The sequence below is a fragment of the Esox lucius genome, chromosome 11 (genome assembly GCF_011004845.1).
Source record: "Esox lucius isolate fEsoLuc1 chromosome 11, fEsoLuc1.pri, whole genome shotgun sequence".
NCBI classification, from domain to species: Eukaryota; Metazoa; Chordata; class Actinopteri; order Esociformes; family Esocidae; genus Esox; species Esox lucius.
In genome coordinates this window covers 7168354-7190984 of record NC_047579.1, presented here as the reverse complement: position 1 = coordinate 7190984, position 22631 = coordinate 7168354, and the positions used below count along the sequence as shown (strand labels likewise).

General features: G+C 39.4%; 2 protein-coding genes across 2 annotated transcripts in view; both read right to left on the bottom strand.

Moving 5' to 3' along the window:
• The window catches only part of LOC109615482 (zinc finger protein 501-like), a 1152720-nt gene that overhangs the window by 965399 nt on the left and 164690 nt on the right, over positions 1 to 22631 (bottom strand). The gene's annotated exons all lie outside the window — the stretch shown is intronic.
• Positions 1287 to 21408, bottom strand: LOC105007860 (gastrula zinc finger protein XlCGF17.1-like). The gene is made up of 3 exons (XM_020044728.3): positions 21296 to 21408; positions 7717 to 7951; positions 1287 to 3740 (listed from the first exon to the last, which is right to left on the bottom strand). The coding sequence occupies exons 1-3, from the start codon at positions 21320 to 21322 to the stop codon at positions 2833 to 2835; spliced, it is 1170 nt and encodes a 389-aa protein (XP_019900287.1). The 5' UTR covers positions 21323 to 21408; the 3' UTR covers positions 1287 to 2832.

The window sequence follows — 22631 nt, the reverse complement described above, 5'->3', positions numbered from 1 at the left end:
TTTGTGAACCATTCCATTGTAGATTTTGCTTTGTTTTGGATCATTGTCTTGTTGGAAGACAAATCTCCGTCCCAGTCTCAGGTCTTTTGCAGACTCCATCAGGTTTTCTTCCAGAATGGTCCTGTATTTGGCTCCATCCATCTTCCCATCAATTTTAACCATCTTCCCTGTCCCTGCTGAAGAAAAGCAGGCCCAAACCATGATGCTGCCACCACCATGTTTGACAGTGGGGATGGTGTTCAGGGTGATGAGCTGTGTTGCTTTTACGCCAAACATAATGTTTTGCATTGTTGCCAAAAAGTTAGATTTCGGTTTCATCTGACCAGAGCACCTTCTTCCACATGTTTGGTGTCTCCCAGGTGGCTTGTGGCAAACTTTAAACGACACTTTTTATGGATATCTTTAAGAAATGTCTTTCTTTTTGCCACTCTTCCATAAAGGCCAGATTTGTGCAGTATACGACTGATTGTTGTCCTATGGACAGAGTCTCCCACCTCAGCTGTAGATCTCTGCAGTTCATCCAGAGTGATCATGGGCCTCTTGGCTGCATCTCTGATTAGTCTTCTCCTTGTTTGAGCTGAAAGTTTAGAGGGACGGCCGGGTCTTTGTAGATTTGCAGTGGTCTGATACTCCTTCCATTTCAATATTATCGCTTGCACAGTGCTCCTTGGGATGTTTAAGGCTTGGGAAATCTTTTTGTATCCAAATCCGGCTTTAAACTTCTCGACAACAGCATCTCGGACCTGCCTGGTGTGTTCCCTGTTCTTCATGATGCTCTCTGTGCTTTAAACGGACCTCTGAGACTATCACAGAGCAGGTGCATTTATACGGAGACTTGATTACACACAGGTGGATTCTATTTATCATCATTAGTCATTTAGGTCAACATTGGATTATTCAGAGATCCTCACTGAACTTCTGGAGAAAGTTTGCTGCACTGAAAGTAAAGGGGCTGAATAATTTTGCACACCCAATTCTTCAGTTTTTTATTTGTTAAAAAGGTTTGGAATATCCAATTAATTTGGTTCCACTTCATAATTGTGTCCCACTTGTTGTTGATTCTTCACAAAAAATTATAGTTTTATATCTTTATGTTTGAGGCCTGAAATGTGGCAAAAAGTCGAAAAGTTCAAGAGGGCTGAATACTTTCGCAAGGCACTGTAGGTTTTGAAGCAACATATGCTGCTATCCAAACAACATTTTTCAGGGAAGGCCTTGCTTATTTCAGCAGGACAAACCACATTCTGCACTCCAGGTGCTAAACTGGCCTGCCTGAAACAGTCGCAATATAAACATATACAGTTTCAGTTAAAGCTTACTATAACGTAACTACGTTGTTAAGCCAGCAAATGTGTTTGTATATCCTGATCCAAATTGCATGCACTGATGCGTACTTCGAAAATCCACCAGAAACAGTCGCAATATAACCGTAAACTGTTTTATTTGCTTACTATAAAGCAGATATTACCAGTTTTAGCCAGCAAAGTTTTCGTCTATATGAAAAAATGCAAAAACAATCACATTTCCCACATTTGATATGTTGTCTCTGTACCATTTTCAATAAAATACAGGGATAAATGATTTGCACATCACTGTTTTTATTATTATTTTACGCAGCGTGTATTTAACCTGGCAAAAGACCCCCAGAAGAGCTGTTGCAGGAACAAATGCGGATCCAAATTAGTGTCCCGTCTGTCCTTGGAAAGGCCCAAACATTAGACACACACATTCTCAGTTTCTCTGTATTCATAATAGTAAATGAACAATGGAGTTCTGTCATTATACATGTACTACATTTACTAAAATTAATACCTTCATACATTAATCTTCTACATGGACTAAAGGTTTGTAAAGGAAAATAAATTGTATGACAGACATGGCTAGCAGAGACACAAGCTTTAGATGTTTTTTAAATAATAAAATGCAGATTAACTCAATTTGGATAAGGGCCTAAAAATTGATATCACACCTTGATTTTTTACTTGTAATCAGAGCTGGCTCTAGCCTTAAGTAATAAAATGCAACCGCTTATGCCTAGAACCGGCCATACTTATTATGTATATTTTGGGCCAAGGCGCAAATGCCCTGTAATTTTCTCGCTTAAGCACCAATAACCAAATCCTCAGTTTATTCCTTGTTTAGTAAAAAGGAATCTTCTACCATCCATGTATTTCTGTTGATTATGCATTTATTTAACCCTTGTGTTATGTTAACAATTTGGTTACACATTATATTACCGGGTCAAACTGACCCAGGATGGTAAATCACTCAACTCAATACTCACAATTGATATCGTAGCCCCCAACAATGTTTGACAGCCATAACCCAACTCATTGCTCATATAAATTAGAACTTTTACTTTTGTTATAATGTTGTTCAGGTTGGACCACATTCACCTTATGATAAACATTCATTTTTATCCCAAAAATCTAAATGTATCTATATTTGCAATGATGGACAAAATTAACCAATTACTTTTTAAAGTATCTAGACATTGTTCTGCTTAATTATGTCTAAATATTATGATAATTTGTAACTTCCATATTTAGGAAGTCAAAAGATTCCCAACCTTGTGTAACTTGTATCTCAGTTGGAGCAGGCTGGTCATCTCTGCCTGAAAAGCCATGAGGTGAAGTTTCTGGGAGGCCATTACAAGAGCATTATAAAATAAATAACTTTCTCCTGTAACATTTTCCCATGTCCCATCTGGGGTTAATCTCAGAAAATCTTCCCACAGTCAGAACAGGAGTAAGGCTTCGCCCCTGTGTGCACTCTCTCATGAACAGTACGTTTAGTTGATGTCATAAAACACATCCCACAATCAGAACAGGACTAAGGCTTCTCACTTTTGTGCACTCTCTGATGTTTAGTAAGTGCAGGTGAGGTAATAAAACACTTCCCACAGTGAGAACAGGAGTAAGGCTTCTCACCTGTGTGTACTCTCTGATGTTTATTAAGATCAGATGATGTAATGAAACACTTCCCACAGTCTGAACACCAGTAAGGTTTCTCTCCAGTATGTGTACGCTGGTGAGCTATACGACTACTTAAATGAGAGAAACACTTCCCACAGTCAGAACAGGAGTAAGGCTTCTCACCTGTGTGCAGTCTTTTATGACTACTAAGTTCAGATGACAGAATGAAACACTTCCCACAGTCAGAACAAGAGTAAGGCTTCTCACCTGTGTGCATTCTCTGATGTCTAGTAAGTTCAGATGATGTATTGAAACACTTCCCACAGTCTGAACACAAGAAAGGTTTCTTTCCTGTATGTATGCGCTGGTGAGATTTAAGACTACCTAATTGAGAGAAACTCTTCCCACAGTCAGAACAGGAGTAAGGTTTCTCACCTGTGTGCACTTTCCGATGACTAATAAGTTCAGATGATTTAATAAAGCCCTTTCCACAGTCAGAACAGGAGTAAGGCTTCTCACCTGTGTGCACTCTCTCATGAATAGTTAGCATAGATGATGTCCTAAAACACTTCCCACAGTCTGAACACGAGTAAGGTTTCTCTCCAGTATGTATGCGCTGGTGCGCTTTAAAGTTACCTAATTGAGAAAAACTCTTTGAGCAGTCAGAACATGAGAAAGGTTTCTCTCCAGTATGTGTGTTAATGTGTATTTTTAACAGTGACAAAAATGAGAAATATTTTTCACAATGGGGACAGTGGTGAGACTTCTTATCCTTGTGGTTTTCCTGTTGTTTCTCTCCAAGTCTCTCCAATTCAGCAATCCCATCTGTGTGACAGACATCAGACAGGATTTATGACACATTTTGGGACACAATATTATCAAAGAGACAAGGAACTAGCACAATTCTGCAGCAAAGTAATAAAGACCTTAATACTTGTAAGAAATCAGCTGTTCTTATAGTGGTTGAAATAATGATTGCGTGCCCGGTCGTCAAGGGAGACAGTAATTCATTTATTTATTGCAGCATTCAACAGTTTCTTGTTTCAGTATGTTACATACTCCATCTCAAATAAACTTCAGTTTGTACCTCTACTTTATAGACATTGCAATCCAGAATACACAACAAAGTATTGTAAGCCCATTTGCCAATTACTGTGGCGCTTTGACAGAACGTGACTTCCTGTGTACGGATAAACTGATGTTCTGTTGTAATCTAAACATAAGCATACCTTCATAAAATTCCACATACTGCAGTCAGGACACAGGAATCATTACATGATTTTGTGGCAAAGAGACCCTTTGGACAGCTTTGAGACAAAGCCTTTTTTAAGTATACCTGGGATTAGCCATTCAAATGATAACCATTAGGAGAAAGAAACAAAACATTTGGGGAGAGTGGAGGGCAGGACTTTATGTTTGATTGCAGACAAAAGTTTCAAATAGATACATTTAATGTTGCCATTGACACACTTTCTCAGAGGCTCAGACACTGCCTGGCAGCCAAGAGATACATGGACAATGTTTTATTACTGCAATTAGTGTCTGTGTACAAATAGTCAATGAGTTTGTTAGCTCAAACGTGGATGCACTAAGCAGGCGAGATACAGAGCCATGGGGAGCAGAAAATAACTGTCAAAAGACCTGCTTAACAAGGCCTATAGTGAACAGAATACCATCCCCACTGTGTAGCGTGGTGGTGGCTCACTGTTCTGTGGGTGTGTGAGCTCTAAAGGTACAGGGAATCTTGTGAAAATTTATGGCAAGATGAATGCAGTATGTTATGAGAAAATACTGGCAGACAATTTGCATTCTTCTGCATTCTCCCATGCACAGCAAAGCTGGGACGCTCTTGGAATTTCCAGCATGACCCCTGGAGGGTCAACTTGGCCTTGTGCTTAGAGAATGCGGAAGAATGCAATGGATACAGCAGAAAAAGGTGAAGGTTCTGGAGTGGCCATCACAGTCTCCTGACCTTAATATCATTGAGCCACTTTGGGGAGATCTTAATCGTCTGGTTCATGCAAGATGACCAAAGACTTTGCATGACCTGGAGGCATTTTGCCAAGACAAATGGGCAGCTATACCACCTGCAAGAATCTGGGGCCTCATAGACAACTATTACAAAAGACTGCACACGGTTATTGATGCTAAAGTGGGCAATACACAGTATTAAGTACTAGGGATGCACTGAAACCAATATCGGGTATTGGCCCAATAATGGGCTCATGTACTTGTACTACTACTCAAAGAAATATGTTGATACCACGTCATGGAAACATTAAGTGGAACTCGATGGTTGTGTCGCCTCTGGCTGCATAAGCATTGAATATAGAACTCAGATTGGTATAGCGCAAGCTCTGCTATACTAAACTGTCAAGAGGATGGAAAAAAACACAAATTTAAAGTAATTTGATAACATATTGTTAGACACAACAATGCAGAGTTCAATTAGTATGCTAATGCTAGCAGTGCAGAACCACAACAACAGCTAACCCCAACACTAGAGAAGCGAAATAAAATGGCCAGAGCCAGGCCGTGGGCAGAAAAAAAATGAAAGAGCAGAGTATGAAAAAATTCTATGAATTGCGCACTGTTTACTATTGCACAATCATCCGAGTAGAGCAACAAAGTACAATCCTCCACGTTCAGAATATCAAACTAGCTACTGAGGTCAGAGAAAAGTAACTGGCTGTGTCTGTGCATAAACACGTTTGCGTTGAACAGTCAGTAAGTGGCTGTCACATTCATATAAAGGTAGCCATCTTCTGAGCGACAACCAAAGGTAAGAAACTAACTGTCACAACTCGATAGCTACAATGGATTAGCGCCATGCAGGCAACAACAGATTCGGCAGCAGCAATAAGACCTCAGTTTTTTGTATTTTTCCTTCAAAATAAAAGTCTGCGGTGTTGTGTGTATTGTTCATATTTTCAAATAAACATATTTGGGGTAAAATATAAATTAAACAAATTACTATTGAAAAAATACATTATATAGGGTAAATCATTTTATAAGGTGGAGCACACTGAGAAATGGTTAGACCTTAAGTTGACATAGAGAACCACAACATGTTTATACGGAACAATGTTTTTTACTGAAAAAACCCTACCTAGTGCAGCTTAGAGTACTTAATATCAGTACTCGGTATCGGCAAGTACCCAAACATAAGTATACTTATATAGTACTCAGTGGTATCGGTGCATCCCAATTAAGAACTAAGGGCATGCAAAATTTTGAACAGGGGTCAGTTCATTTTTCTGTTACCATGTTTTGTTTTAGGATTGTGCCGTGCTGTTAACTTACAGTTGAATAGGAATAAGACCCTGCTCACTCAGGATTTCTTCACAAATAGGACATAAATTACCAATTCCCCAAGGGTATGCAAACTTTTGAGCACAACTGTACCCTTTACTTTCCTATCAGTTCCAGGCATTATTCTACTTTCCCATCTTCTTTTCTCTTCTCCTCTCTTCTGTTCCCATTATAACATACTGTCTCCCCTTACTACTTTAATATGATTGCTTTAACCAGAACTCTAACCATTTATTAATAGTTTTAACAACACCTTTTACAAGTTGTCTACTACATTCTTTCCCATTACTTCCTCTGCTAACACTCAATATTAGGAACATTTATTAAGTGAAAGATTTGACAATTTAATTTGTAGAAAATAATTTCTTTCAAAAATGTGACAATTAAAAAGAATGCAGGTGAATTTAATCAAATGACATATTTTAGATAAGTATTTTTTTCTCTAGATGTATGTAATTGTTCAGTGACCTTTAATTCCCAGCCAGAGTTTAAGGAAATCTGCATCAAACTTGATTTTGTACTTTTGAATTAACTGTATTTGTGAGTCAGAGTGTGTTTGTTGCTCTTCCACAATCAGATGGCTGAAAGCAACACATTCAAATTGTCTTCTATGTTAGATCAACTTCCATTTCTGGATCCACTTTCTGATAATGAACATTTTCTGACATAGAACAGCGGTCCAAGATTAAAACTTTTCATTATCACAGCTTTAGTTTTTATACTTTTTACTTATGTAGCTAAGAGGGGAAAAAATAAGATTTGTTTAGTTCTACTGGAGAGTACTGTACTTTTAGGCAAGGGCTGATGGGGCCGCCCCAGCACAATGGGTTGGGAAACCTGTGCTAACTCCTATCATTGTATATTGTGGTTCCAATGCCATTTGTTTGGTAAAATCTATTATTTATTGTTGCTCCCAGGTTAGTGCTCAAGATAGTTGCAGATTCATATGAGATTATAGCTAATCTCAAATTAAGGTACAACATTCTGAAGCAAGATTAATTATTTGTGTTGCAATAATTTCAAATAAAGTTTCAGTCAGTTGCGTTTTTTTTTTGTGTTGAACTGTACCTTGAAGCCTGTTATTGTCATTTATTTAAGTGCTGTTTAGTGAGGAAACATGTGAGGTTGCGTTCACTTATCTGACTACCTCAGTCAGCTTTTGAGATGCAGAGCTGACAGAGGGAGTCGCTAGAGCACAATGAGAACTGGAAATCCCAGCTGACCATGCCTCCCCTCTCTCATTAATTTGGCCAATTTACAATTGCCATGGGTCTTCCCAGCCAATTGTCATCTAGGGGTATAGTTAAGGCTCAAATCTAGACTGTAGAACATTTTAAAAAAAATTCTGTATTGATTCATTACTTTACGACAGAAAATAAGTATAACAATATGGAGAACACTGACAGAGAGCATGAAAAATCATCTACCCTTTCATTGGTAAGAACAAAAACTACTACATTAACAATTACAACATTAAACCAGTTCTTACCTTGATTAAGTAAATTCCCCTCTCCATTGTTAATGATAACCACATTCTTCTCCTCCTCTTCATCTTTAATGATAACATTCAGTCCCAGCGTTTGACTTTCGTCTTCCAGCTTCACTGATGTAATCTCTGAATCCACCAGTGCCCCCTGAGCTTCACTTTCATAATCAGAATCCAGTGACTCTTGTTTGGGCTCAATGTGGAAGGAGAGCAGCAGGCTGGGTTTGTCCTCCCTCTGCTAAAATAAAGACCAAATCAGAGCCATACATGACTGATGAACATATTTGATGGGAATACAATATTATCACATTGGGGAAAAATTACAAAAACAATCACAGCCATAACAGACCTGTCACACTAGGCACGCTTTCCTTAACCTGACCCCAGAATAGAGGGAAAATACTACTACTTATATATCACAGTTTATCATATCCTTGGCAAGTGAAAACAAAAAAACATTACTGAAAAGTAACAATAGTTAAAGCCTGGTATTCTAAAACACGTCTCTCGGTTTAATGCAGTGAAGACACTACAGTTAGAAAATATTATAAATAACAAGCAATATGTTTGGTCACAGACGTGAGTCAACAGCATTGCGATGTCTCCCATTCCTCGCTAGGTTCAACACCATAGACTAAAAAAAATATATAATGGAGAGCTCTGTGACGTCACCCACAAGTGTCTGAAGACCCGTTTTGAAGCAATTTTTTTGCCATCTTGGCAGTGTGTCACTCGGTCTAACTCCCGGATAAACACAAATGGGCAAAGAGGTGGCCACGCCCTCTAAGTATAAGAGTTTTTTTGCAGCCAGCCTCAAGTGGCCATTCGATGAATTGGAGTTTTAGCACTTCCGGGTAGGCTTCATTTTTCCGACTCAAGGGGAGTTTGCCCCTTGCTCAACACGAACAATCACATCCGTAGGCTGGAGAGATGAAAAATGTTGTTCGCCATGGAGGCCAGTTTCATTATTTTAACTTAGATCCAAGCTGCATGTTGTATTTTAAAAGAAATAACTAGAAAACAGGCATAATTCTGGGGGGTTTTTTCTCCCTGGCCCTTCCTATCAATTCTATTGAGCTCTGTGGCACCGACTCTTCTTCAGAACTCGTTCCAAAACATTCTAATTCCAGCCAATTGTTCTACGTCAAAATACCACACTAGACACTGTAGTCAACCAGCTTTTAATGCACCGTAGGTTTACCTAATTTTTCCTTTAACAAAAGGGAGCTACTTAATGTCTTACCATAGTTTACTTGGGTTAGAACTCATTAAACCCAGCAAACCCAGCGTTAAGCTTTCTTAGTTGGACCGAAAAACTATATTTTAGCAAGTTGGAGGTGCACAGCAGGGAACAGTTACAAAGCTTATTAGTTTTATCTAACTGTTCTTTAACCACTTACCATTTTAGCGGAATGGATTTCTGTACGTATTTAAGGCTCCCGATGTCTTCAAATCCAAACCAAATGCTCCAAGATGTAGCCTACTAGTGCAAATTGTTCTTCTACATTGGATTTCAATATTGTGGTTCGCAACCAGCCTTGAATGTGCATTACCGCCAACAACTGGACTGGAGTGGGAATTAGAGACGCCCTTGCAAGGCCCTAAATCCTTAAACACTAAACCTTAAGGACTTTGATATTCTTGCAGTATATATGAATATGCAAATTCCGGTCCACTGCTCATGCTATATTATAAGATTGTGTGATATTAACTATGTAATATTATGCAAGTGGACTTCAATGACACTATGTATGAACAATGGTATCTGGGCAAGTATTTTTTATTGACCCACTCAGAATTTTAAACTAGCGCAAGTTACGTTTGGAAAAGGCTTTAATACAGTTGTTATTACAGAAATAAATGAATTAAGATTAAAACCGGTTGTATATAGGTGGCTACTAACCACTTATTTGTAAGATATTACAGTATAAGTCAATATTGCTGTAGAAAATGTAAATTATTGATCCTGCAAATTACCCTTTAAAATGTTTAATTCATCCTTATGGAGCAACACAAGACCTCTCTGTAAAATATGAAAGTTTGGGAGTTGATACTCGTGCTTCAGATATGTCAACTGGGGGCTACACCCAAGTAATGGTTGAAGCTGCTTACCTGTCTTTTTCCAAACGCAAGATATGGTCAGAAATCCATGAATTTCTAATAAGAATTTTGACTATTCGTGACAGCACCCAAAATAACAGTAGGTAAAAATGTTGGACTTTTAAATTGGCCACAACACACTTGTTTCTATAGGTTGTAACCAGATTTTACTGTGGAATATGTTATTGATCCTGACAGTTAACCTTCAAAGCATTAAATTCCTTCTTAATAACCGACCCCTGACCTGTGTAAAATATAAAAGTTGAGACTATAACTTGTAGCTGTCATTCACACTTTACATTGTATAAAATAGCAAGCTCTCCAATAAACCTCAAACCTATTTGTAAAATAGCATTAGGGTTATATGCCCTATTTTCTTAAATGTAGTTATTTTCATAAATATCTAGTTGTTTGTAATGAACATGGATTGGGTCTATTCATTTTTGGTCCATCTGATAGGGCCTCTTTGCTACCTACAGCATATAGTTTGAAATTGTCAGGTTTTTGAGCTGCTATTTGAAAGACAGTGATAAGTATATAACATTATCAATTCCAATTATTCCAATCAAAATGTTTTATTAACCCAGTCAATAATGTAATAACTTGTTACTTTATGGGTAAAAATGTATAGGTTCAGAAATGTATTTCATTATTTGTAAGTTATATTATTGCCTTTTATTACATTAAGAATGGAAAGGGTTATGTATTATGTTATTGGCAGTTAATACATTATGGTAGTTATTACATTACTGGCTGATACAAGGAGAGAACAGAGCTTGAGGAAAATTCATAAGCAACAAGATGCCGTCTATAATCTGTCTAGTTTATAGAGGATGTCTGCAAGACAACAAAGTGATAGTATAAGGCTGTTAAAGATTTACTGTCAGTGGTGCTGGTGTACATGTTAATATACTGCCCCCTCTGGTGATAGGGACATGATACAGAAATAAATTGTATTTACATCCCTAACAAGTTGCTGTCCAGACCATTCATCCACCAATATCCAAAAGTCAGCTCAATTAATGAATCCTCACTTTCTGTCTTTTATGCCCCCCCCCTTCTGTCTCTATCCTTCTCCCCCTTTCTCCTCCTGTCTCCCTCCCCAGGCCTTGTCATACCTGGGTCTTGACGTGACAGATGAGAAGAGGAGAATGATGAGACAGAGTCTGACCACCGACCCACAGGGAACGGTGTCCTACGGAGGTACACTGTCATCATACTAACCACACGTCTACGGTCGCCATAGCTACTACCTACCTACTTTCACCATAGTTTGAATTCGTGATTGATCGGTGTCCTCTGTTCCACTGTTACCAGGTTATCCCCTTTATCAGAATGTGTTGATCATTCTATTAAACCTCTGTTGGACTCTGGGGCCGCCCCCCCAGTGCCCCATGTCAGAACAAAATGCCCCAAAAGTACCTTCTTGGATGCCCCTATGGTAGATAAAACATGAAGTGCTCTCTACGGTGGCCCAACATGTGGGATAATGAGATGTAATGCCCTAACGGGCCCCATTCCAATGTAGAAGTGTGCAGGTGAAAGGTCTGGAGTTGATTCCAGGTGTGGCATTCCCATTTGGGAGCTGTTGCTGTGAACCCACAACATGCAGTCAAAGGAGCTCTCAATGCAAGTGAAACAGGCCATCCTTAGGCTGCAAAAAAAAAAAGAATCCAGAGAAATAGCAGGAACAAGGAGTGGCCAAATCAACAGTTTAGTACATTCTTAGGGGAAAAAAGGACGCACTGGTGAGCTCTGCACCACAAAAAGGACTGGATGACCACAGAAAACAGTGGTGGATGATGGTGATCCTCTCCATGGTACAGAAAAAACCACTCACAACATCCAGCCAAGTGAAAATTCTCCAGCAGGTAGGCATATAATTTCACTGACAGAGCTGGTATTTATTAATATTATCTTTGTCGTATCCTTAAGATCAAACTCACGTCTGGCCGGAGATCGTGTAAACCAACATAAACATTTTTGATATTGCAAATCAAGCATTAAGACCATTGTTATCATGAACAACAACAATCATAACAGCCTCACTAACAACAACTGTCACGGTGCGGTGAGGATCAGCGCTGAACTCACCCCGGACTCATTCATTGTCTTGTCTCCCATAATCATGCACACCAGGTCCCAATGATGGTCATCACTGTGTTTAAATGTTTCTCCTCTGGTCCCTCACTGGTCGATTATTGTTGCTATGTCACACGTACGTGGTGAGTGTTCGTTTTGTTGAGAAACTTCAGCCCTTTACTTTCATTCAGTTGGTTTTTTACTCTGTGTTTGTTTAAATTTAACATTTACATCGACTGCACTGGTTCCTCCTCTCCACCACATTGGTGTGAAAACAACAACAACAACAACAACAATAATAATGTAATAAAATAAGATAACAAGGAATATAGCACATAAAAACATACCACAATGTTTAATAATTTATCACTTCCTAATTAATGTATTATTTATTCCATTAACTTTATGCTGCATTTTCTATCTCCTATTTCTGTTGTTAATGCGTTTTGTAAGGTTTGAATTGCCTTTGTGTATGAAATGTACTAGACAAACATTTGTTGGCTTGCCTTTCCTAAGTCACACTGCGGTCAACCTAGCAGACTCTTGAAAATACTCGGTCAAACTAGCCATTTGTAAAAATTGTCTTTGTGGCTATACCATTATACTGTATACCTGCTCGGAAAGCAGTCTGGGTAGCAAGACATATGTGTCATGCTTAATCGATTGAATATATAGTGTTAGGGTTAGAGATACATTAATACATTAAACCTCTCTGAAAATGTGATGTAATACATGTTTATAGATCTGATCCGTACATCTTTTGAGAAGAAATATGAATGTCCTATGGGGGATTCTATTACATTACTTTTATTTGATGCAAAACCACAGACAAATGTTTAACTATTAGTCAATCATTTAACTTAATGTGTACAGTAAGATCTCTATATACAAAACAATACACAGAGACATTTCACTCCATGACTTTGGAGAAATTAACATTTAAATATACCTTTGGGTCCAAAAATAATTGGACACAAATTCTGTTAGTTTGGCTGTTAAACAATATATTCAAGTTACAGTTAAACATGAATGTGGGCTTAAAGTGCAGTCTCTCAGCTTTAATTTGAGGGTATCCATATCCAAATTGGAAGGGTTTAGGAATTACAGCTTTTTAATATGTTGCCCCCTCTTTTTCAAGGGAACAACAGCAATTGGACAATTGACTAAAAAGCTGTTTCATGCACAGGTGTAGGCTATTCCTTAATTATTTCTTCATCAATTAAGCACGTAAAAGGTCTGGAGTTGATTCCAGGTGTGGCATTCGCATTTGAAAGCTGTTGCTGTGAACCCACAACATGTTGTCAAAGGAGCTCTCAATGCAAGTGAAACAGGCCATCCTTAGGCTGTATTAAAAAAAAAAATATATGAGAAATAGCAGGAACATTAGGAGTGGCCAAATCAACAGTTTGGTACATTGAGAAAAAAGAACACACTGGTGAGCTCTGCAACACAAAAAGGCCTGGATGTCCATGGAAGACAACAGTGGTGGATGATTGTAAGATCCTTTCCATGGTAAAGAAAAACCCAAGTACAACATCCAGCCAAAGTGAAGAATACTTTTCAGAAGGTAGGCATATCATTATCCGAGTCAACCATAAAGAGAAGACTTCACGAAAGCATTTACAGAGGGTTCACTACAAGGTACAAACCATTCATACACCACAAGAATAGATTGGATTGGATTTTGCCACAAATAAAAACAAAAAAAAGCCAGCCCAGTTCTGGAACAGCATTGTTTGGACAGATGAAACTAAGATCAACCTGTACCAGAATGATGGGAAGAAAAAATATTAAAAAGGCTTGGAACGGCTTATGATCTGTAGAATACCACATCTGTAAAACACGGTGGAGGCAGTGTGATGGTATAGACATGCATGGCTTCCAATGGCACTGGGTCACTAGTGTTTATTGATGATGTGACAGAAGACAGAAGCAGTCGGATGAATTCTGAAGTGTATTGGGATATATTGTCTAAACAGACAAATTTAGCAAAATTGATTGGTTGGCGCATCACTTCACAGCCTGTTTTCCCAGCTTGTAGGCGCCACTGCATTACCTCCTCTTCTGCTGGAGATTTTGCTTCAGCATTCGGGGGCTCACAATTCTGTGTCACGAATGGTCTAGTATCTCCCTTATATCCAGATAACATTCTCTCTGTGAAATTTTAGACTCTATTGCCCCTGTTCGGACTAAATCTATTAAACCTAAGGCGGACCCTTGGTTAAATGACTCCACAAGAGCCCTTAGGCAACACTGCAGACAAGCTGAACGAAGGTGGAAGAAGGACAATTTGCAAGTATCACTGGGTTTATTAAGAGACAGTCTAACAGCATACCAGAAGGCTGTGAAGGTGGCGAAGATGCAACATCTCTCTTCTGTCATAGCTAGCAGTTGCCATGAACCTAGAGTGTTATTTAATACTATTAACTCTGTTGTGAATCCATGCACCCCTGATCCGAGAGGTTTCAACTAGCACCTGTGAGAAGTTTCTCTTTTATTTTATTGACAAAGTAGCATCTGTCAGGCAATACGCCAGTGTTAATTTTAATGTGTTTATACCTGCTGCTCCTATGCATTGTGCTGTGTTTGAGGAATTTCAGCCAGTTTCTCTGACATTGCTATCTGAGATAGTGCAACACATGAAACCAACCCACTGTCCATTAGACATCATTCCCGCCAGGATAGTGAAGGAGGTTTTCAATGACACCATTGGGCCGAGTCTACTCACTTTTTTAAATTCCTGTCTTAGTTTAGGTTCTGTCCCAGCTGCCTTTAAACATGCCGTGGTCAGGTCCCTACTTAAGAAGACTAATCTTGACCCAACAGTGTTGTCCAATTTTAGACCAGTCTCTCATCTGCCTTTTCTGTCAAAGGTTTTGGAAAAAGTTGTTTTTATACAGTTACAGTTGTTTTTATAAGCCTTTTTGCAAATGAACTCTGTGCTTGAAAAATTTCAATCTGGCTTCAGATCACGTCACAGCACTGAGTCTGCACTGCTTAGAGTGCACAATGATATTGCCCTGTCTGTAGATGCAGGGAATCCTACTGTTTTATTGCTACTGGACCTCACAGCGGCATTTGATACGGTAGACCATGCAGTCCTCCTTTCTCGCCTTGATCAGTGCGTAGGCATCCGAGGCGCGGCACTTCAATGGTTCAGCTCCTATTTGCCGAATAGGAGTTTCTCTGTTATGATTGGTGACTGCTCCTTGTTAACTGCTCCTCTCTCCTGTGGGGTACACCAGGGTTCAATTCTTGGCCCAATCCTGTTTTCTTTATATATGTTGCCTTTAGGGGCTATAATAGGAAAGCACAACTTGTCTTTTCACTGTTATGCTGATGATTTGCAAATTTATTTTCCTATGAAACCAAATGACAGTGTCGCACTACACTCCTTGCTTAATTGTATTAATGATATTAAGATGTGGCTGTCACAAAACTTTCTTAACGTGAACGAAGATAATACAGAGTGTATCATCTTCAGTACTTCAGCCACGACAAACGGTCCATCTTTGAGTTTGGGAGCACTGGCTTCATACTTAAAGCCAGCTGTCAGAAATGTGGGTGTTACCTTTGAAAGCAATATGCAAAATGCTGCTGCTCGGTTTTTAACAAACACATCTAGACGTGCACACATCACTCCCGTTCTTTACACCCTACATTGGCTCCCTGTGTGTTTTAGAATAGATTTTAAGATTTTGTTTGTTTTTAAGGCCCTAAATGGCCTGGCCCCAGAGTACTTATCTGAGATTTTAACCTTGCGTGAGCACAGCCGGTCTTTGCGGTCTTCTAACCAACTGGTTTTAGAAGTCCCAAGGTCAAGGTACAAACGATGGGGTGATCAGGCTTTTGTGGTTGCTGCCCCGAGACTCTGGAATAAGTTACCCCCTGATATTCGCACAACTACAGATGTTGCTCTTTTCAGGTCTAAACTCAAAACATACCTGTTTAGAATGGCTTTTAATACGCAGTAGTGGTGTGACAATTTCCTCTTCCTGTTTCTATGTAACCTGTTATGATTTTACTGTTTTCTACGTTTAAATTCTTCTTATTGCAATATATGTTTTATTCTTGGTTCCTGATGTGAAGCACTTTGGATTCCTGCTGGTTGTTGTAAAGCGCTATGCAAATACATTTTGATTGATTTGATTTTTGATTGAATCACCTGATCTCTACCCAAACGAGCATGCATTTCACTAGAAGACAAAACTTAAGCCAGAAAGACCCACAAACAAATAACTGAAGACAGCTACAATAAAGGCCTAGCAAAGCATCACAAATGAGAAACACAAGTATTTGATGATGACCATGTGTTCCAGACTTCAAGCAGTCATAGCCTGCAAAGGATTCTCGACAAAGTTTGAAAAATGAAAATTTTATTAAGGATTATGTTAATGTGTCCAATTACATTTAAACCCCTGAAATAAGGGGACTGTATCAAATTCCTAAACGTTTTATACGGTATTACTGTTCAACCCCTTGAAATAAAGCTGACAGCCTGCACTTCAATTGCATCTCGGTTGTTCCATTTTAAATCGACTGTGGTGGTGTAGAGCCAAAATGATAAAAACTGCATCAGTGTCCAAATATTTCCAGATCAAACTGTGCTGGTGCGCTTTAAGATTACCTAATTGAGAGAAACACTTCCAACAGTCAGAACAGGACTAAGTCTTCTCACCTGCATGCACTCTATGATGTTTAGTAAGATCACATGATCTAGAGAAACACTTCCCACAGTCAGAACAGGAGTAAGGCTTCTCACCTGTGTGCACTCTCTGATGTCTAGTAAGTTCAGATAATGTCATGAAACACCTCCCACAGTCTGAACACGAATAAGGTTTCTCTCCTGTATGCTTGCGCTGGTGAGCTCTAAGACTACCTAACTGAGAGAAACACCTCCCACAGTTAGAACAGCAGTAAGGTTTCTCACCTGTGTGCACTCTCTGATGACAAATTAGTTCAAATGATGTATTGAAACACTTCCCACAGTCTGAACACAAGTAAGGTTTCTCTCCAGTATGTATGCGCTGGTGGGCTTTAAGGTGACTTAATTGAGAGAAACTCCTCCCACAGTCAGAACAGGAGTAAGGCTTCTCACCTGTGTGCACTCTCTGATGACAAATGAGTCCAAATGATGTAATGAAACACTTCCCACAGTCTGAACAGGAGAAAGGCTTCTCTCCAGTATGTATGCGCTGGTGAGATTTTAGACTACCTAATTGAGAAAAACTCTTCCCGCAGTCTGAACAAGATAATGGCATCTCAACTGTCTCATTCTTGTGCACTCTCTGATGTTTAGTAAGTGCAGATGATCTAATGAAACACTTCCCACAGTCAGAACAGGAGTAGGGCTTCTCACCTGTGTGCACTCTCTGATGTTTAGTAAGTGCAGATGATCTAACGTAAACCTTCCCACAGTAAGAACAGGGGTAAAGCTTCTCACCAGTATGTATGTTAACATGTCTTTTTAACAGTGATAGAGATAAGAAATGTTCTTCACAATGGGGACAGGGGTGAGACTTCTTAACATTGTAGTCTTCCTGTTGTTTCTCCACTTTGGGAATCCCATCTGTGTGACAGACATCAGACAGGATTGATGGACACATTTTGGGACACAAACATTTCAAGTAACTAGCACTATTCTGCAGCAAAGTGATACTGACCTTAATACAGCAGTTAGGGTACTTGAATCTTTATGGGATTTTGTGGCAAAGAGACCCTTTGGACAACTTTGAGGTAGGGATGCACCGATACCAGTATCAGGCTAATACTGGGTTAAAGTACTCATACTCAAACGCAGATACCAAGTCACAGAAACATCAAATGAATCTCGATGCGACCTCTGGACGCATAGTCTACTACTACCTTCAGGTTGTCGCTCAGACGATGGCTACCTTTATATGAATGTGACAGCCACTGACAGTTCAACACAAACGTGTTTATGCACACAGACAGTTACTTTACTTTTTTACTTTTACAGTTACCTCAGTAGCTAGTTTGATACTCTGAACGTGCAGGACGTTGCTTCTCTGCACTGATCCTCAGGCAATAGTAAACTGTGTGCGATTCATTGAATCTTTTCATTTTCTAGCCATAATTTCTTTTTCATAAAAAAATGCTTGGCTGGTGGATTTTTCCATCTACCAGTCCCCTTGGCAGGTGAGCCAAAAAGTTAATTTCAGACACTGTATGTCAGTGTTGGGACCGATTGGGACACACTAACATGTCATACAATTGTGTCTCAACATTAGATCATTTAGACATGCATTAACATGCCAAGTTTGAATATTTAGCTAGACACCACTAAGCATTGTGTTAAACTGATTAACATTCATCAAGTTTACTTCCACCACCATAGTGTCTAAGAACTGTATGGCTTTTGCCACTGGCCGTTTTAATTGATTATTAGCCTGAAATAACTTACTACTCGGAAAGGTCATAAGAATTGAGCAATTGCCAGTGAGACTGATGACAAACTTAACACTGACACAGCTATTTCATGGCACAACAATGTACATTTTTATTTCATTCGTGAATGACATTGATACAATAAGTATCATTACAGGTGACAATAACTGACTTTTGAGAAAATCGTGGAAACACCAGAACCCGGTCCACAACATGTTTATAGGGGACAAAACTTTTGTATTTATACTGAAAAAAATCCTACCCAGTGCAGCGTGGAGTACTTGGTATTGTTACTCTTTATCGACAAGTACCGAAATATAAGTACTCATGCTCAGCACTCGGTCATACTCTGTCTATCGGTGCATCCCTACTTTGAGGCAAAGCCTTTTTATGTACACCTGGGATTAGGCATGCATGCAGAAACGAAAAACATTCGCTGATGAGAGTAGAGTGCAGGATATTATGTTTGATGGAAGTTTCAAAAAGATACAGTGGATATAAAAAGTCTACACACCCCTGTTAAAATGCCAGGTTTTTGTGATGTAAAAGAACGAGACAAAGATAAATAATGTCAGAACTTTTTCCACTTCTAATGTGAACAATTCAATTTAAAAACAAACAAATTCTTAAATCCTTAAACTAATACTTTGTTGAAGCACCTTTTGATTTTATTACAGCCCTCAATTCTTTTTGGGTAGGAGTCTATTAGCATGGCACATCTTGATGTGGCAATATTTGCTGTTTGCTTTGAGTGTGTAAGTTCTTTGTTGTAAATCCTGTTTCTGTGATAGAGATAAATCATGATGTCTTCAATTGAGGGCACGCAATGTAAATCCTATTGAGTTGGAGCTGAAAGTGATAATTAAGTGCTTGGCTCCATTTTCAATTGGAGGGGGGTGTTCTGGCTTTGAAGGCGCTGTGCCCAGGGGCCAATTGTTTTATAATCAGTCTATGACTGTTTATTTCATCACACACCACTTAAACATACCCTTTACTTTCCTATCATGGATTGGAAAACCGGTGTTAATTCTTGTTGTTGTCCATTGTGGTTCCAACGCAATTTTGTTAAGTAAATATTACCATTTATCATTGCTCCCAGGTTAACGCTCAGGTAAGTTATGTGCAGATTCACATGAGATATTAGCCAATTTCAAATTAAGTTGCAACAGTACAACATTGTAACATGTTCTGAAGCAAAATGTATTATTTGCGTCGTATTCATTTCATATAAAGCTTCAGTCTGTTGTGTTTTGATTTGAACTGTACCTTAAAACGTGTTAGTCATTTCTTTTCATGCCGTTTGGAGATGAAACGTGTTTGAGGTCACGTTCACTTATCTAACTCTCAGACAGCTTTTGAGATGTAGAGCCACCAAAAAGAGTCGCTAAAGCGCAATGAGACCTGGAAATCCCTGCTGACCATGCCTCACGCTCTCTGCAATTTGCCGACCAATTTACAATTGCCATGGGTCTTCCCAGCCACTAGGGGCATAGTTATGGCTCAAACCTAGGCTAGAATAGAGAACAACTAAAATAATCAGCATTTTTTTCATCTGAGACAATTAAGTACAGTCGTGGTCAAAAGTTTTGAGAATTTCACCAATAATAAATACCAAAAATAATAAGATTCTCTCGATAACACAGGTGAGAGTGTTGACGAGGACAAGGCTGGAGATCCCTCTGTCATGCTGATTGAGTTAGAATAACAAACTGGAAGCTTTAAAAGGAGGGTGGTGCTTGGAATCATTGTTCTTCCTCTGTTAACAATGGTAACCTGCAAGGAAACTTTCCGTCATCATTGCATTACACAAAAAAAGCGCTTCACAGGCAAGGATATTGCTGCTAGTAAGATTGCAACTAAATCAACCATTTATAAAATCATCAAGAATTTCAAGGAGAGAGGTAAAATTCCTGTGAAGAAGGCTTCAGGGTGGCCAAGAAATTCCAGCAAACGCCAGGACCATCTCCTAAAGTTGATTAAGCTGCAGGACCGAGGTACCACCAATGCAGAGCTCGCTCAGGAATGGCAGCAGGCAGGTGTGAGTGCATCTGCACGCACAGTGAGGCGAAGACTTTGAGGATGGCCTGGTGTCAAGAAGGGCAGCAAAGAAGCCACTTTTCTCCAGGAAAAACATCAGAGACAGACTGATATTCTGCAAAAGGTACAGGGATTGGACTGCTGAGGACTGGGGTAAAATCATTTTCCTTTCCTATTGTTTGGGGCATCCTGAAAAAAGCTTGTCTGGAGAAGACAAGGTGAGAGCTACAATCAGTCCTGTGTCATGCCAACAGTAAAGCATCCTGAGACCATTCATGTGTGGGGTTGCTTCTCAGCCAAGGGAGTGGGCTCACTCACAATTTTGCCTAAGAACACAGCCATGAATAAAAAATGGTACCAACACATCCTCTGAGAGCAACTTCTCCAAACCATCCAAGAACAGTTTGGTGAGTAACAATCCTTTTTCCAGCATGATGGAGCACCTTGCCATTAGGCAAAAGTGATAACCAAGTGTCTCAGGGAACAAAACATCAACATTTTGGGTCCATGGCCAGGAAACTCCCCAGTCCTTAATCCCATTGAGAACTTGTGGTCAATCCTCAAGAGGCGGATGGACAAACAAAAACCCACATTCTGCCAAACTCCAAGCATTGATTATGCAAGAATGGCCTGCCATCAGTCAGGATGTGACCCAATACTGCAAATATATAAAGGGTCAACACTGCAAATATTGATTCTTTGCATAAACAATGTAATTGTCAATAAAAGCCTTTGACAGTTATGATATGCTTGTAATTGTACTTCAGTATAACATAGTAACATCTGAAAAAATAAAACACTGAAGCATCAGACTTTGTGAAAATGAATATTTGTGTCATTCTGGACACTTTTGACCACAACTGTGCATATAACAATATGGAGAATACTCTACCCTTTCATTGGTAAGAACAACAAATTACTACATTGACAATAACAACATTAAACCAGTTCTTACCTTGATTAAGTAAATGCCCCTCTCCATTTTTAATGATAACTGGGGTTATCTCCTCCTCTTCATCATCATCTTTAATTGTAACATTCATTCCCAGCGTTTCATTTTTGTCTTCCAGCTTCACTGATGTAATCTCTGAATCCACCAGTGCCCCCTGAGCTTCACTTTTACAATCAGAATCCAGTGACTCTTGTTTGGGCTCAGTGTGGAAGGAGAGCAGCAGGCTGGGTTTGTCCTCCCTCTGTTAAAATAAAGACCAAACCAGAGCCATACATGACTGATGAACATGTTTGATGGGAATAAAATACATATCAGCCATAACATTATGACCACCTGCCTAACCATGTGATGTACAAGAAAACATGATTCATCAGACCAGGCCACCTTCCATTGCACCGTGGTCCAGTTCTGATGCTCACATGCCCCTTTTAGGCACTTTTAGCAGTGGACAGGGGTCAGCATGGGCTCCCTGACTGGTCTGCGGCTACGCAGCTCCATACGCAACAAACTGCGAAGCACTGTGTGTCCTGACTCCTTTCTATCAGTACAAGCATCAACTTTTTCAGAAGTTTTTGGTAACGTGATTGTGCTAACGAAGTGTTGAAACAGATTGGTGGTATTATCTTTAATTGCTTAGTGTTTTTCTGCAGTGTTTACATTGGACTTCATTTTGTTAGGTGTCGTCTTTACTGAAGCCAAAATGTGTCCAAACGACAGACACTGTTTTTCTTTGGTACAAGTTGCTCAATTGACTCAGCGTTTGAGTTCTCCTCCCCGTTGCTACCATGCTGCTGACTAGATGGGGGGGGTTCACGTGAATACACACACGGCATAGGATTTCAAAGAGAAAGTAGTGACAGGAAAATCCAAAATAACCGACATTGGAAAATGACATTGGTTAGAGGATATCAGTAGCTTTCGGTTTATGTTCTGCTTGTTCAACAGTTCTTTCATATATTGCACATTCGGAGAGGATTAGAAATTCTATATTTTTTAAAAATTCTTAACACCTTGGTGCTTGCTAAAACCTCTTTGGGGGAAGCCAAAAATTCTTCTCTGCAGGAAAACCCCTGCTCCCCTACAAATAAGATATGGTTGGGCAGTGCCACTCACTGTCATCAAATCAGTTTTTCCTTTGTAACTCTGAACTCCGCCCATTGGTTTCCAATGGAGACATGCTGCTGTCCTCAGGCGTATATCTCAAAATGTATTTCTGGGGGGGGGGCATCATTTTAATCAGGAGAATCGCTTTGTAATGGAAAATGGTTTGGCAGCACCAGTCACTATCGAAAAAAAGTCAGAAGTTAAAAGATTTTTACCCTTCCATGTAACGCAGGTT